We start from the raw sequence: 17,321 nt of genomic DNA on the forward strand, positions 1-17,321 counted from the left end.
GTGCTTCTTCTCATTTCCACGTCTTCTCTCTCATTAAATTGTCTCCATTTGCACTTTTGTCGCCTTGTCTTCATTCTTTAACGCACTTTCTCTGTGTCTCACACACACACACACACACACACACACAATCAGTGTTCTTAATACAGGTGTTATTTAACCAACGCCGTTACTTTTACTGGCAGTATAAGCAGTATCGCACTAAAATGATATCAAACAGGAGGAGGCGCCATCAATGGGGATATTGAACAACATGTCAACGACTCAAGTGACAAACTTTGCCATCCAAACAATACCCCGTTTGTTGACAAGAAGATATGACCGCCACGGAAGAACATTCAATCTATCTATTAAGCAGAGGTCAAATTTAACGGGGATTGTTTTTGCAGCGTTGCTGTAAAATGGGAAAAAAACGGTACCACTGTTTTTTTACGGTAAAATTCTGGTGACTCCGCCGCCAGTTTGTTTTTGTTTTTTTTACTGTAAAATCAACATTGGTGATTTTTACAGTGTATTACTGTAAATAAAAAAATAAAAACAAGAACATTGTCATTTTACAGTAAAATTCTGGCAACTGAGCTGCCAGTTTTTTTTACTGTAGAAATAACGGTTGTTCTTTTTACAGTGTATTATATTACTGTAAATAGAAAAAAACAATAAAATTGTAATTTTTACAGTGAAATTCTTGCGACTGAGCTGCAAGTTTTTTTAACTGTAAAATCAACAGTCGTTTTTCCAGTGTGTTACTGTAAATAGATAAACAATAATAGTGTGATATTTACAGTAACATTCTGGTGACTGAGCTGTCGTTTTTTTTTTTGCTGTAAAAATTATGGTCGTTCTTTTTACAGTGTATTAGTGTAAATAGAAAAAAAACAATAACATTGTAATTTTTACAGTAAAATTCTGGCGACAGAGCTGCCAGTTTTTTGTTTGTTTTTTTTACTGTAAAATCGACGGTCGTTTTTACAGTGTATTAGTGTAAATAGAAAAAAAACAATAACATTGTAATTTTTACAGTAAAATTCTAGTGACCAAGCTGCTAGTTTTTTGCTGTGAAAATAACGGTCATGGTTTTTACAGTGCATTACTGTAAATAGAAAAAAACAATAGCATTGTAGTTTTTACAGTGACATTCTTGCGACGGAGCTGACAGTTTTTTTATCTGTAAAATCAACAGTCGTCGTTTTTACAGTGTATTACTGTAAATAGAAAAAACAATCACGTTGTCATTTTTACAGTGAAATTCTTGCGACTGAGCTGCGAGGTTTTTTTTTTAACTGTAAAATCAACAGTTGTTTTTCCAGTGTGTTACTGTAAATAAATAAACAATAATAGTGTCATATTTACAGTAAAATTCTGGTGACTGAGCTGCCGGTTTTTTTTACTGTAAAAATAATGGTTGTTCTTTTTACAGTGTATTACTGTAAATAGAAAAAAACAATAAGATTATAATTTTTACAGTAAAATTCTGGTGACCAAGCTGATAGTTTTTTACTGTAAAAATAACGGTCATGGTTTTTACAGTGTTTTAATGTAAATAGAAAAAAATAATTTACTCTAAAATTCTTGCGACTGAGCTCCGAGTTTGTTTTTTTTACTGTAAAATCAACAGTCATTGTTTTTTACAGTGTATTACTGTAAATAGAAAAAAGCAATAACTTTGTCATTTTTACAGTAAAATTCTTGCGGCTGAGCTGCAAGTTTTGTTTTTTTTACTGTAAAATCAACAGTCGCTTTTCCAGTGTGTTACTGTAAATAGATAAACAATAATAGTGTCATATTTACAGTAACATTCTGGTAACCAAGCTGCCAGTTTTTTACTGTAAAAATAACGATCATTGTTTTTACAGTGTATTACTGTAAATAGATAAACAATAATAGTGTCATATTTACACTGAAATTCATGCGACTGAGCTGACAGTTTTTTTATCTGTAAAATCAACAGTCGTTGTTTTTACAGTGTATTACTGTAAATAGAAAGAAACAATCACACTGTCTTTTTTTACTGTGAAATTCTTGCAACTGAGCTGCAAGTTTTTTTTTTAACTGTAAAATCAACAGTCGTTTTTCCAGTGTGTTACTGTAAATAGGTAAACAATAATAGTGTCATATTTACAGTAACATTCTGGTGACTGAGCTGCAAGTTTTTTTTACTGTAAAAATAACGGTTGTTCTTTTTACAGTGTATTACTGTAAATAGAAAAAAACAATAACATTGTCATTTTTACAGTAAAATTCTGGTGACTGAGCTGCCAGTTTTGTTTTTACTGTAAAATCGTTGGTCATTGTTTTTACAGTGTGTTACTGTAAATAGAAAAAAACAATAACATTGTCATTTTTACAGTAAAATTCTTTCTACTGAGCTGCGAGGTTTTTTTTTTACTGTAAAATCAACAGTCGTTTTTCCAGTGTGTTACTGTAAATAGATAAACAATAATAGTGTCATATTTACAGTAACATTCTGGTGACTGAGCTGCAAGTTTTTTTTACTGTGAAAATCAACAGTCATGGTTTTTACAGTGGGTTACTGTAAAGAGAACAAATATTAACATTGTCATTTTTACAGTAAAATTCTGGTGACTAAGTTGCCTTTTTTTTTTTTACTGTAAAAACAACGGTCGTTCTTTTTACAGTTTCTTACTGTAAATAGAAAAAGACAATAACGTTGTCATTTTTACAGTGAAATTCTTGCGACTGAGCTGCCAGTTTTTGTTTTTTTACTGTAAAATCAACAGTCGTTGTTTTTACAGTGTGTTACTGTAAATAGAAAAAACAATAACATTGTCATTTTTACAGTAAAATTCTAGAGACTGAGCTGCAAGTTTTTTTTTTACTGTAAAATCAACAGTCGTTTTTCCAGTGTGTTACTGTAAATAGATAAACAATAATAGTGTCATATTTACAGTAACATTCTGGCAACTGAGCTGCCTTTTTTTTTTTTACTGTAAAAATAACTATTATATTAGTGTAAATAGAAAAAAACAATAACATTGTCATTTTTACAGTGAAATTTTGGTGACCAAGCTGCCAGTTTTTTACTGTAAAAATAACGGTCATGGTTTTTACAGTGTATTATTGTAAATAGAAAAAAACAATACGATTGTAATTTTTACAGTAAAATTCTTGCGGCTGAGCTCCGAGTTTTTTTTTACTGTAAAATCAACAGTCATTGTTTTTACAGTGTATTACTGTAAATAGATAAACAACAATGGTGTCATTTTTGCAGTAAAATTCTGGCGACTGAGCTGCCAGTTTTTTTCACTGCAAAATCAACAGTCGTTTTTCCAGTGTGTTACTGTAAATAGATAAACAATAATAGTGTCATATTTACAGTAACATTCTGGTGACTGAGCTGCAAGTTTTTTTACTGTAAAAATAGCGGTTGTTCTTTTTACAGTGTATTACTGTAAATAGAAAAAAACAATAACATTGTCATTTTTACAGTAAAATTCTTGCGACTGAGCTGCCAGTTTTTTTTACTGTAAAATCATGTGTCGTTGTTTTTACAGTGTATTACTGTAAATAGAAAAAAGCAATAACTGTCATTTTTACTGTAAAATCAACAGTCGTTTTTCCCGTGTGTTACTGTAAATAGATAAACAATAATAGTGTCATATTTACAGTAACATTCTGGTGACTGAGCTGCTGTTTTTTTTTACTGTAAAAAATAATGGTAGTTTTTACAGTGTATTACTGTAAATAGAAAAAAACAATAACATTGTCATTTTTACAGTAAAATTCTGGTGACCAAGCTGCCAGTTTTTTTTACTGTAAAAATAACGGTCATTGTTTTTAGTGTATTACTGTAAATAGAAAAAAACAATAACATTGTCATTTTTACAGTAAAATTCTGGTGACCAAGCTGCCATTTTTTTTTTACTATAAAATCAACAGTCATTGTTTTTACAGTGCATTACTGTAAATAGATAAACAATAATGGTGTCATTTTTGCAGTAAAATTCTGGTGACTGAGCTGCCAGTTTTTTTCACTGCAATATCAACAGCCATTGTTTTTACAGTGTATTACTGTAAATAGAAAAAATGTTAACATTGTCATTTTTACAGTAAAATTCTGGTTACTAATTTGCCAGTTTTTCGTACCATAAAAATAACGGTTGTTTTTTTTTTACAGTGTATTACTGTAAATAGAAAAAATAATAACTTTGTACTTTTTACAGTTAAATTATTGCGACTGAGCTGCCATTTTCTTTTTTTTTTACTGTAAAATCACCAGTTATGCTTTTTACAGTGTATTTCTGTAAATAGAGAAAAACAATAAGATTGTCATTTTTACAGTAAAATTCTTGCGACTGAGCTGCCAGGTTTTTTTTTACTGTAAAATCAACACTCGTTTTTCTAGTGTGTTACTGTACATAGATAAACAATAATAGTGTCATATTTACAGTAACATTCTGGTGACTGAGCTGCAAGTTTTTTTTACTGTAAAAATAATGGTTGTTCTTTTTACAGTGTATTACTGTAAATAGAAAAAAACAATAACATTGTCATTTTTACAGTAAAATTCTGGCGACTGAGCTGCCAGTTTTTTTTTTTTTAATGTAAAATCGTTGATCGTTGTTTTTACAGTGTATTACCGTAAATAGAAAAAATATTAACATTGTCATTTTTACAGTAAAATTCTGGTTACTCATTTGCCAGTTTTTTGTACCATAAAAATAATGGTTGTAATTTTTACAGTGTACTACTGTAAATAGAAAAAAATAATAACTTTGTAATTTTTACAGTAAAATTATTGCGACTGAGCTGCCAGTTTCTTTTTTTTTTTTTAATGTAAAATCACCAGTTATGCTTTCTACAGTGTATTTATGTAAATAGAGAAAAACAATAACATTGTCATTTTTGCAGTAAAATTCTGGCGACTGAGCTGGCAGTTTTTTTTTTACTGTAAAATCAACAGTCGTGGTTTTTACAGTGTGTTACTGTAAAGAGAAAAAATATAAACATTGTCATTTTTACAGTAAAATTCTGGTGACTAAGTTGCCTTTTTTTTACTGTAAAAATAACAGTCGTTCTTTTTACAGTTTATTACTGTAAATAGAAAAAACAATAACATTGTCATTTTTACAGTGAAATTCTTGCGACTGAGCTGCCAGTTTTTGTTTTTTTTTACTGTAAAATCAACAGTCGTTGTTTTTACAGTGTGTTACTGTAAATAGAAAAAAACAATAACATTGTCATTTTTACAGTAAAATTCTAGCGACTGAGCTGCAAGTTTTTTTTTTACTGTAAAATCAACAGTCGTTTTTCCAGTGTGTTACTGTAAATAGATAAACAATAATAGTGTCATATTTACAGTAACATTCTGGCAACTGAGCTGCCAATTTTTTTACTGTGAAAATCAAGAGTCATGGTTTTTACAGTGTAATACTGTAAAGACAACTAATATTAACATTGTCATTTTTACAGTAAAATTCTGGTGACTAAGTTGCCGTTTTTTTTTTACTGTAAAAATAACGGTCGTTCTTTTTTCAGTTTATTACTGTAAATAGAAAAAAACAATAGCATTGTCCATTTTACAGTGAAATTCTTGCGACTGAGCTGCCAGTTTTCGTTTTTTACTGTAAAATCAACAGTCGTTTTTCCAGTGTGTTACTGTAAATAGATAAACAATAATAGTGTCATTTTTGCAGTAAAATTCTGGCGACTGAGCTGGCAGTTTTTTTTACTGTAAAAATCAACAGTCATGGTTTTTACAGTGGGTTACTGTAAATAGAACAAATATTAACATTGTCATTTTTACAGTAAAATTATGGTGACTAAGTTGCCTTTTTTTTTTTACTGTAAAAACAACGGTCGTTCTTTTTACAGTTTCTTACTGTAAATAGAAAAAAACAATAACATTGTCATTTTTACAGTAAAATTCTAGCGACTGAGCTGCAAGTTTTTTTTTTTACTGTAAAATCAACAGTCCTTTTTCCAGTGTGTTACTGTAAATAGATAAACAATAATAGTGTCATTTTTGCAGTAAAATTCTGGCGACTGAGCTGGCAGTTTTTTTTTTACTGTAAAATCAACAGTCGTGGTTTTTACAGTGTGTTACTGTAAAGAGAAAAAATATAAACATTGTCATTTTTACAGTAAAATTCTGGTGACTAAGTTGCCGTTTTTTTTTTACTGTAAAAATAACGGTCATTCTTTTTACAGTTTATTACTGTAAATAGAAAAAAACAATACCAATGTCATTTTTACAGTGAAATTCTTGCAACTGAGCTGCCAGTTTTCGTTTTTTACTGTAAAATCAACAGTCGTTTTTCCAGTGTGTTACTGTAAATAGATAAACAATAATAGTGTCATATTTACAGTAACATTCTGGCAACTGAGCTGCCAATTTTTTTTACTGTGAAAATCAACAGTCATGGTTTTTACAGTGTAATACTGTAAAGACAACAAATTAACATTGTCATTTTTACAGTAAAATTCTGGTGACTAAGTTGCCGGGTTTTTTTTACTGTAAAAATAACGGTCATTCTTTTTACAGTTTATTACTGTAAATAGAAAAAAACAATAGCATTGTCATTTTTACAGTGAAATTCTTGCGACTGAGCTGCCAGTTTTGTTTTTTTTTACTGTAAAATCAACAGTCGTTTTTCCAGTGTGTTACTGTAAATAGATAAACAATAATAGTGTCATTTTTGCAGTAAAATTCTGGCGACTGAGCTGGCAGTTTTTTTTTTACTGTAAAATCAACAGTCATGGTTTTTACAGTGTGTTACTGTAAAGAGAAAAAATATAAACATTGTCATTTTTACAGTAAAATTCTGGTGACTAAGTTGCCGTTTTTTTTTTACTGTAAAAATAACGGTCATTCTTTTTACAGTTTATTACTGTAAATAGAAAAAAACAATAACATTGTCATTTTTACAGTAAAATTCTAGCGACTGAGCTGCAAGTTTTTTTTTTACTGTAAAATCAACAGTCCTTTTTCCAGTGTGTTACTGTAAATAGATAAACAATAATAGTGTCATATTTACAGTAACATTCTGGCAACTGAGCTGCAAATTTTTTTTTTACTGTAAAAATAACTATTATATTAGTGTAAATAGAAAAAAAACAATAACATTGTCATTTTTACAGTGAAATTCTAGCAACTGAGCTGTCAGTTTTTACTGTAAATATGTATTTTTACGGTAAAGTTGAGCTGGCAGTTTTTGACTGATGTTTTTTTTTACAGCGTAGGTTTTACGTCCCGAGCGTCGTCCTCGTACTTCCTGTCCCCCGTGGCGTCGCCGGGATTCTTCCCGTCCAGCTGGCGCAGCTCGCCGCGCTAATCCCCGAACGCCGTTGATCTTTTCAAGCGAGAGCAGGATGGATTGGTTTGTGTCTAGACATCATGTCAGGGAGGGAGGGGGCGGGGCCAAGCGAGCGGCGTCCACATTTATGTAAATGTTGCACCATCAAGTGGACCAACGTTCAATTCCCTTTTCATGGCCGCCGATGCTCCCCCGCATCCTCTCGCCAGATGATGCGCCTCGCCTCATGTTCATCTTCTCGCTGGCATTCAGGATGCTGGCGTGAGACGGCAGGGAGGGAGGGGCCGCCCCTTCTGATAACATCCGGCTCCGTCTCGCCTCTTGCTAATAACAATGAAGACCGAGGAGACAAAAGTCCCTCAGAGGGTCCCTACAAGCCCAGCCCTCTCCGTCCAGGAAGCGACCATATTTAGCCTGCCAGGAAGTCGCCTGAGCTGCCTGGCAGCAGTTTCCATAGCAACAGAGTTTTGTTGCCTCGCGCCGCAGGAAGACGGAGGCTGCGTGCAGGATAAGGACCTGAGAGACGAGACGTGCGATGATCGGACCGACACAAAATATCAACAGCTTCCACGCGGCGAAACAGTCGTGAAATAAATGGCCGAATAAAAATAAAAATTATTGACAAATTAAAACAATTTAGAACATGTAAAAAACAACAAATAATAAAGAAATGACAAAACAATTTTTTTTTTAAACAAAACAATTAAACATTTTTTTAAAATAAAAACCAAAGAAAATAATTTATGACAAACCAAAGAAATACATTTTATTTTTTTAAATCAGTGTAGAAAATTGAAAAGAAAAACTCAAATAAATAAATGACAAAACAAAACAAAAATATGAATAATTGATCAAATAAAACAATTTAAAACATGTTAAAAAAAAAAAAGAAATAAATGACCAAAAAATTCTATATACAAAAATGGCAAAACAAACAATGAATACATAATTGATCAAACAAAACAATTTCAAACATGTAAAAAAAACCAGCAACAAATGAATAAATAAATGACAAAACCAAATAATAAATAAATAGTTGATAGAACAAAGTAATTTAAAAAATGTACCAAAAAAATTTCAAAAAACAGAATAACAAATAAATAAATAAATGGCCAAACAAAACCAAAAATTATTGACAAATTAAAACAATTTAGAACATGTAAAAAAAATAAAGAAATTACAAAAAAAAAAATTAAAACACAAAACAATTTAAAAAAATATTTTCAATAAAAAACAGATAAAATAATTTATGACAAAACAAAGAAATAATAATTTATTTATTTTTTTAAATCAGTGTAGAAAATTTTAAAGGAAAACTCAAACAAATGACAAAACAAAAAATATATATAAATAATTCATCAAATAAAACAATTTAAACAATTTAAAACATGTTAAAAAAACAACAAATAAATGACCAAAAAATTATAAATACAAAATTGACAAAACAAACAATGAATACATAATTGATCAAACAAAACAAGTTAAAACATGTAAAAAAAACCCAGCAACAAATAAATAAATAAATGACAAAACCAAATAATAAATGCATAGTTGATAGAACAAACTCATTAAAAAATAAAAATATAGATAAAAAAACCCAACAACAAATAAATAAATAAATGGCAAAACAAAAAAAATAGAAATACATTTAAAAAATAATAATTTGGGGAGGCCGTGTCAGCAACTTTAGGGTTCCTGGTTTTTATCCCCAGCTTCGGCCTATCTAGTCACGGCCGTTGTGTCCTTGAGCAAGACACTTCACCCTTGCTCCTGATGGGTGGTGGTTAGGGCCTTGCATGGCAACTCCCGCCATCAGTGTGGGAATATGTGTGTGAATGGGTGAATCGTGTTCAAGTATAATCCATTTACCATTCAAATAAATGACTAATCCAAAAAATAAATAAATAATTGATAAAACAAACAAATTTAAAAAATGGAGAAAAGAACAACAACTAATAAATAAATAAATGACAAAACAAAAAATAAATAAATAGTTGATAAAACAAGACAGTTTAAAAAATGTAAAAAACAAATAAATAAATGACAAAACCACAAATAAATAATTGATAAAACAAACACATTTTTAAAATGTAAAAAAATTATAACACATAAATAAATGACAAAACAAAAAACAGACATAAACAAAACAAAAATGAATAATTGATTAAAACAAAACAATAAAAAAATGTTACATAAAACCCAAACAAATAAATAAATGGTAAAACAAATAAATAAATGACAAAACAAAAACAACTTAATAATTGATAAACACAATACAATTTAAAACATGTACAAAAACAAAAATAAATGACAAAACAAAACAAAAACATTCTTAATAGAAACAAAACAATACAAAAATGTAAAAATAAAACCCAAACAAATTCATAAATGACCAAACAAACAACAAATATAAATAAATGAGACGACAACAACAAAGGAAACATTAGACAGACTTTGAAAAACATGCAAGGTGCAAACTTAATATTTCATACAGAAACTCTCCTCTGATTCAAATAGACTGCTTACTCTGTATTCATTATAATATTAACACATTTACACTAACCCACAAGTACTGTACATTAATACACTATTTCCACACCGTATAATACACTGCTGTATCGTCATACATTACTTTCAAACTGTCTGATACATGTTGGATACGTCTACAAATGTGATACTGTATGTAGGATACTTATGTGCCGTCCTCACAACAAGCTAGAAGGTGATAAGTATACCGATGGGTACAGAATGTAGTACTTTCATAAGTACTAACAAATTCCGTCAGTACTACTAAGTATTGATTCATGTCAAATCCAAGGGTACGATATCTGGATGCCGTTTATGCACATGACATCGTGTGCGGTTGCAGACTCGCGTATCGAATTTTCCCTGCCAACAAAGCAAGCGTCTCTGATAGAAAGCACTCAAAAGTAAGGCTCCACTTCTCAAAATGCACTAGCCCCATGCCAACTTACATTGGATATCCCATAGACATGCTACTGACTAGCATTAGCGATTTTACACGGCGATTTTCAACACCTCCAAATTTGGTCATGAAAACTACGACTCGGATGCACGTGACAATCAAACATCAGGTGCGTAAAAGGTAACACCTTTTTCACTTCCCTTACGTTACCGATATCGGACCCGTGAGTATGGACCGATATTTTCAACACGATATCAGCAGGAATCACGCACACTTTTATTATTTAGCAGTGTGAAATGTTGGAAACATGTTTTATAAGTGGCTATGAAAAACACCAACCTATTTATCATTAACTCTCTGAAATGGACTTATTCTGTCTTTAAGTTGAAGTGGGGTGGTAATTTTTTATTTTAATTTTTTAAAAAATTATTATTTTTTTTGGCAAAACCTAGTGGCCACAATAATTTGTGAAGGTAAGCTCACGGCGCATTAAGTGGAACGCTGCGGACACGTTTGTTACTGGATACTTTCTATTACACTTCTGCCTTGGAGACTTTGTAAGTAATATGCAACTGTAATACTTGTTTGTATATTGTTGAAATACTATTATACATGTCTAGCTTGTGTGCTATTGTGTGCTTAGCTGTTGCGTAGCTGCTAGCTCCTAGTAGCCTATAGCATAGCCTATTTACATTTTGTAAAAGACTTGACTAATATATATATTATTTATATACATATATATTTATATGTATATTTATGTATATATTTATGGTAACACTTTAGTATGGGGAACATATTCACCATTAATTAGTTTCTTATTAACATGCAAATTAGTAACATATTGGCTCTTAATTAGTCATTATTAAGTACTTATTAATGCCTTATTCTGCATGGCCTTATTATACAACTAGTATACCCTAACCCCCTAACTCTAACCCTAACCAAATAACTCTAAATGAAGTCTTTGTTACTTAGAATATGTTCCCCATACTAAAGTGTTACCATATTTATATATGTATGTATATGTGTATATATGTATATGTGCATATATGTATGTATATATGTATATGTGTACATATATATGTATATGTGCATATATGTATGTATATATGTATATGTGCATGTATGTATGTATATATGTATATGTGCATGTATGTATGTATATGTGTATGTATGTATATGTGCATATATGTATGTATATCTGTATATATGTATATGTATATATATATATATGTATGTATGTGCATATATGTATGTATATATGTATATGGGCATATATGTATGTATATATGTATATGGGCATATATGTATGTATATATGTATATGGGCATATATGTATGTATATATGTATATGTGCATATACAGTATGTATGTATATATGTACATATGTGTATGTATATGTGCATATATGTATTTATATATGTATATGTGCATATATGTATGTATATGTGCATATATGTATGTGTGTATACATATGTATATGTGCATATGTGTATATGTATATGTGCATATATGTATGTATATACTGTATGTATATGTGTATACGTATGTATATGTGCATATATGTATGTATATGTGTATATATGTATATGTGCATGTATGTATGTATATATGTATATGTGCATATATGTATGTATATGTGTATATATGTATATATATGTATATGTGCATATATGTATGTATATATGCATATGTGCATATATGTATGTATATATGTATATGTGCATATACAGTATGTATGTATATATGTATATGTGCATATATGTATGTATATGTGTATGTATGTATATGTGCATATATGTATGTATATGTGTATATGTGCATATATGTATGTATATATGTGTGTACGTATGTATATGTGCATATATATATATGTATATGTGTATATATATGTATATGTGCATATATGTATGTATATATGTATACGTGCATATATGTATGTACATGTGTATATATGTATATGTGCATACATGTATGTATATATGTATATGTGTATACATATGTATATGTGCATATATGTATGTATATGTGTATACATATGTATATGTGCATATATGTATGTAAATATATGTATATGTGCATATATGTATGTATATGTGTATACATATGTATATGTGCATATATGTATCTATATACGTATATGTGTATATATATGTATATGTGCATATATGTATGTATATATGTATATGTGTATATATATGTATATGTGCATATATGTACGTATATGTGTATATATGTGAATATATGTATGTATATGTGCTTATATGTACGTATATGTGTGTATATATTTGTGCTAATAATGTATGTATATGTGTATATATATAAAAAATATATTTTAGGAAGGAAGTTTAGTTTATAGTGAAACGTTAGCTAGGTACTACGTTCTTTATGTGGAGCAAATGCTAGTCAACAACTAGCTTGACACGAGAGGTCGTGACAGGTAACAATTGATCACCACTGCATAGAGAGATGCTATGATATGTTGTGATGTGTGTGATGTTGTGGTCCTTTAAGAGCAAATATCAAACCCCTCCCCTTTCCTGGCCTCCACAGGACTCACAGGGCTCGTCTGCCTCGCTGTCCTCCGATCCAGTGTCCAGCCCGGCGGATGGCGGCGGTGAGCGACCTTTTTTTGTTGTTGTCACTATTACAAAAGTGTCGTCTCGTCTTTCCTTCGCTGTGACAAAACTGCAGGGTTTCCCCCTTAATGTATTATTATTATTTATTTATTTTAAAAATAAAAGTAATATAATGTATTGTAAGTCTGACGCTATTTTTAACTTGTATTGAGAATCTTAGGATAACAAACACTTTTGTCTCAACAACACTTCCTCATTCTCCGCCAATCACCTTACAGGCACGGGCGGTGTGTTTGGGACCGTGGGAAAAAACGGGCATCAAATCCAAACCCCACCAATATTAAGACCAGTATGAATTGACAATTATAGCCTATCATTTGCGCACTATTGACAAGTTATGTACTAATAAAAAAGAATTTGACCACCAAAAACAGTATTTGATCCCATATAACGATAACTGATTTGTTTTTTAATGTATGTGTACATTTTGTAGCCTTTTTAAAGAAAAAAAATAGCATCGTAGCAAATCTGGCAAATGACTCACCTGTAGCCACGCCCCCTGACCACGCCCCCATGGCAGTCTTGGGGAAACCCTCAACTGTCATGTGACCTTTTGTAGGCGTCGTCCAATCAGGTCTGCTCACTAGCGATGGTTACATGAGTGCATGGCACACTCACTACATGTATTGATGCTGGATACTGTGTAGATACATATATATATACATATATACACTTTATATGTACTTATATGTGTGTGTATATATAAAAAAATATATATATATATATATATATATTACTTTACTAATAGCTGCATTTATTTATTTATGTTATATATACACATATATACATATATACACATATATATATATATACTGTATATACATATACTGTGTAGCTAAATATACATACAGTACATTTGTGTTTTTCTTAAAGTGACACACACACACGATTGTATCAATGTTGTTATTTTCTTAAAGTGACACACACACACGATTGTATCAATGTTGTTATTTTCTTAAAGTGACACACACACACACGATTGTATCAATGTTGTTATTTTCTTAAAGTGACACACACACACGGAGGTATCAGTGTTATTGTTTTCTTAAAGTGACACACACACACACGGAGGTATCAGTGTTGTTATTTTCTTAAAGTGACACACACACACGGAGGTATCAGTGTTGTTATTTTCTTAAAGTGACACACACACACGGAGGTATCAGTGTTGTTATTTTCTTAAAGTGACACACACACACGGAGGTGTCAGTGTTGTTGTTTTCTTAAAGTGACACACATACACGGAGGTATCAGTGTTGTTATTTTCTTAAAGTGACACACACACACGGAGGTGTCAGTGTTGTTATTTTCTTAAAGTGACACACACACATACACACACACGGAGGTATCAGTGTTGTTATTTTCTTAAAGTGACACACACACACACGGAAGTATCAGTGTTGTTATTTTCTTAAAGTGACACACACACACACGGAGGTATCAGTGTTGTTGTTTTCTTAAAGTGACACACACACACGGAGGTATCAGTGTTGTTGTTTTCTTAAAGTGACACACACACACGGAGGTATCAATGTTGTTATTTTCTTAAAGTGACACACACACACACGGAGGTATCAGTGTTGTTATTTTCTTAAAGTGACACACACACACGGAGGTATCAGTGTTGTTGTTTTCTTAAAGTGACACACACACGGAGGTATCAGTGTTGTTATTTTCTTAAAGTGACACACACACACGGAGGTATCAGTGTTGTTGTTTTCTTAAAGTGACACACACACACGGAGGTATCAATGTTGTTGTTTTCTTAAAGTGACACACACACACACGGAGGTATCAGTGTTGTTGTTTTCTTAAAGTGACACACACACACGGAGGTATCAGTGTTGTTATTTTCTTAAAGTGACACACACACACGGATGTATCAATGTTGTTATTTTCTTAAAGTTACACACACACACGGAGGTATCAGTGTTGTTATTTTCTTAAAGTGACACACACACACGGAGGTATCAATGTTGTTGTTTTCTTAAAGTGACACACACACACGGAGGTATCAATGTTGTTGTTTTCTTAAAGTGACACACACACACGGAAGTATCAGTGTTGTTATTTTCTTAAAGTGACACACACACACGGAGGTATCAGTGTTGTTATTTTCTTAAAGTGACACACACACACACGGAGGTATCAGTGTTGTTATTTTCTTAAAGTGACACACACACACGGAGGTATCAGTGTTGTTGTTTTCTTAAAGTGACACACACACACACGGAGGTATCAGTGTTGTTATTTTCTTAAAGTGACACACACACACGGAGGTATCAGTGTTGTTATTTTCTTAAAGTGACACACACACACGGAGGTATCAGTGTTGTTGTTTTCTTAAAGTGACACACACACACGGAGGTATCAGTGTTGTTATTTTTTTAAAGTGACACACACACACGGAGGTATCAGTGTTGTTATTTTCTTAAAGTGACACACACACACACAGAGGTATCAATGTTGTTGTCTTCTTAAAGTGACACACACACACACAGAGGTATCAATGTTGTTGTTTTCTTAAAGTGACACACACACACGGAGGTATCAGTTTTGTTGTTTTCTTAAAGTGACACACACACGGAGGTATCAGTGTTGTTATTTTCTTAAAGTGACACACACACACGGAGGTATCAATATTGTTATTTTCTTAAAGTGACACACACACACGGAGGTATCAATGTTGTTATTTTCTTAAAGTGACACACACACACGGAGGTATCAATGTTGTTATTTTCTTAAAGTGACACACACACACGGATGTATCAATGTTGTTATTTTCTTAAAGTTACACACACACACGGAAGTATCAGTGTTGTTGTTTTCTTAAAGTGACACACACACACACGGAGGTATCAATGTTGTTGTTTTCTTAAAGTGACACACACACACGGATGTATCAATGTTGTTATTTTCTTAAAGTGACACACACACGGAGGTATCAATGTTGTTATTTTCTTAAAGTGACACACACACACGGAGGTATCAGTGTTGTTGTTTTCTTAAAGTGACACACACACACGGAGGTATCAGTGTTGTTATTTTCTTAAAGTGACACACACACACGGATGTATCAATGTTGTTATTTTCTTAAAGTGACACACACACACACGGAGGTATCAGTGTTGTTGTTTTCTTAAAGTGACACACACACACGGAGGTATCAGTGTTGTTATTTTCTTAAAGTGACACACACACACGGAGGTATCAATGTTGTTATTTTCTTAAAGTGACACACACACACACGGAGGTATCAATGTTGTTGTTTTCTTAAAGTGACACACACACACGTAGGTATCAATGTTGTTGTTTTCTTAAAGTGACACACACATGGAGGTATCAGTGTTGTTGTTTTCTTAAAGTGACACACACACACGGAGGTATCAATCAATCAATGTTTATTTATATAGCCCTAAATCACAAGTGTCTCAAAGGGCTGTACAAGCCACAACGACATCCTCGGTACAGAGCCCACATACGGGCAAGGAAAAACTCACCCCAGTGGGACGTCGGCGAATGACTATGAGAAACCTTGGAGAGGACCGCATATGTGGGTAACCCCCCCCCTCTAGGTATCAGTGTTGGTTTTTTCTTAAAGTGACACACACACACACATGTGGAGATATCAGTGTTGTTGTTTGCCAAATGACTCCTTCCCGCTATCCCATCCTTGGATGATGTCACCAACAATTAAATGTCAGCTAACGAGGTACACAATTGTTTACGCTCTCCATCGCTTACCTCGTCCCCGCAGAGGAAGTGGCCGCCGACCAGCTCCCGGCGGTCCCCTCCTACATTTCGGAACGCTACGAAGTGGGACGCATGTTGGGCGACGGGAACTTCGCCGTGGTCCACGAGTGCGTGGAGCACTCGACCGGGCGCCATTACGCTCTGAAGATCATCAACAAGGGCAAATGTCGAGGCAAGGTCTGGCAAAAACTTCCTTTCCCTCCTCCCGTCGGTGCAATGACGTTCCCGGTCTAATGGCGTCTTCTTTTCCAGGAGCACATGATCCAGAACGAGGTGGCCATCTTGCGGCGAGTCAAGCATCCCAACGTGGTGCTGCTCATCGAGGAGGTGGACACGTACAGCGAGCTCTACCTGGTCATGGAGCTGGTGGAGGTGTGTGGGGAACATATTATATTCAACCATGTGACCCTTCCATCTCAGTACCTTTCTTAGGGTGACGATTCCACTCAGAGTCCATTCTCCATTCAAAGCCACCCTCGCCATGTTTTATATGATGTGATAAAAGCCTTTATTACGAAAACTTTCATTTTTTTCGACACTGAATTTTTTCTTGCGTGAAGTTATGCTGACTATTTCATTGGAAAAAAACATTGTGAGGGAATTTTTCAGCATAGAATTTGAATTGTTTTACACTGATTTTAAAACACTGAATTATTTTTACACTGAATTTTAAAACACTGATTTTTATACACTGATTTTTTTAAACAGCATGTTTACACTGATTTCTTTAAA

The 17,321-nt window shown here is 32.5% G+C and overlaps 1 protein-coding gene across 1 annotated transcript in view; it reads left to right on the top strand.

The window, feature by feature from the left end:
• The window catches only part of LOC133650142 (serine/threonine-protein kinase DCLK1-like), a 55,455-nt gene that overhangs the window by 19,903 nt on the left and 18,231 nt on the right, over window positions 1–17,321 (top strand). Inside the window, exons 3-5 of the mRNA XM_062047041.1 lie at window positions 12,751–12,814; window positions 16,594–16,766; window positions 16,842–16,961. Of these exons, the coding sequence (XP_061903025.1) occupies window positions 12,751–12,814; window positions 16,594–16,766; window positions 16,842–16,961 (357 nt within the window). The remainder of the gene's footprint in view (window positions 1–12,750; window positions 12,815–16,593; window positions 16,767–16,841; window positions 16,962–17,321) is intronic.

The sequence above is a fragment of the Entelurus aequoreus genome, linkage group LG05 (assembly GCF_033978785.1).
Source record: "Entelurus aequoreus isolate RoL-2023_Sb linkage group LG05, RoL_Eaeq_v1.1, whole genome shotgun sequence".
Taxonomy (NCBI): domain Eukaryota; kingdom Metazoa; phylum Chordata; class Actinopteri; order Syngnathiformes; family Syngnathidae; genus Entelurus; species Entelurus aequoreus.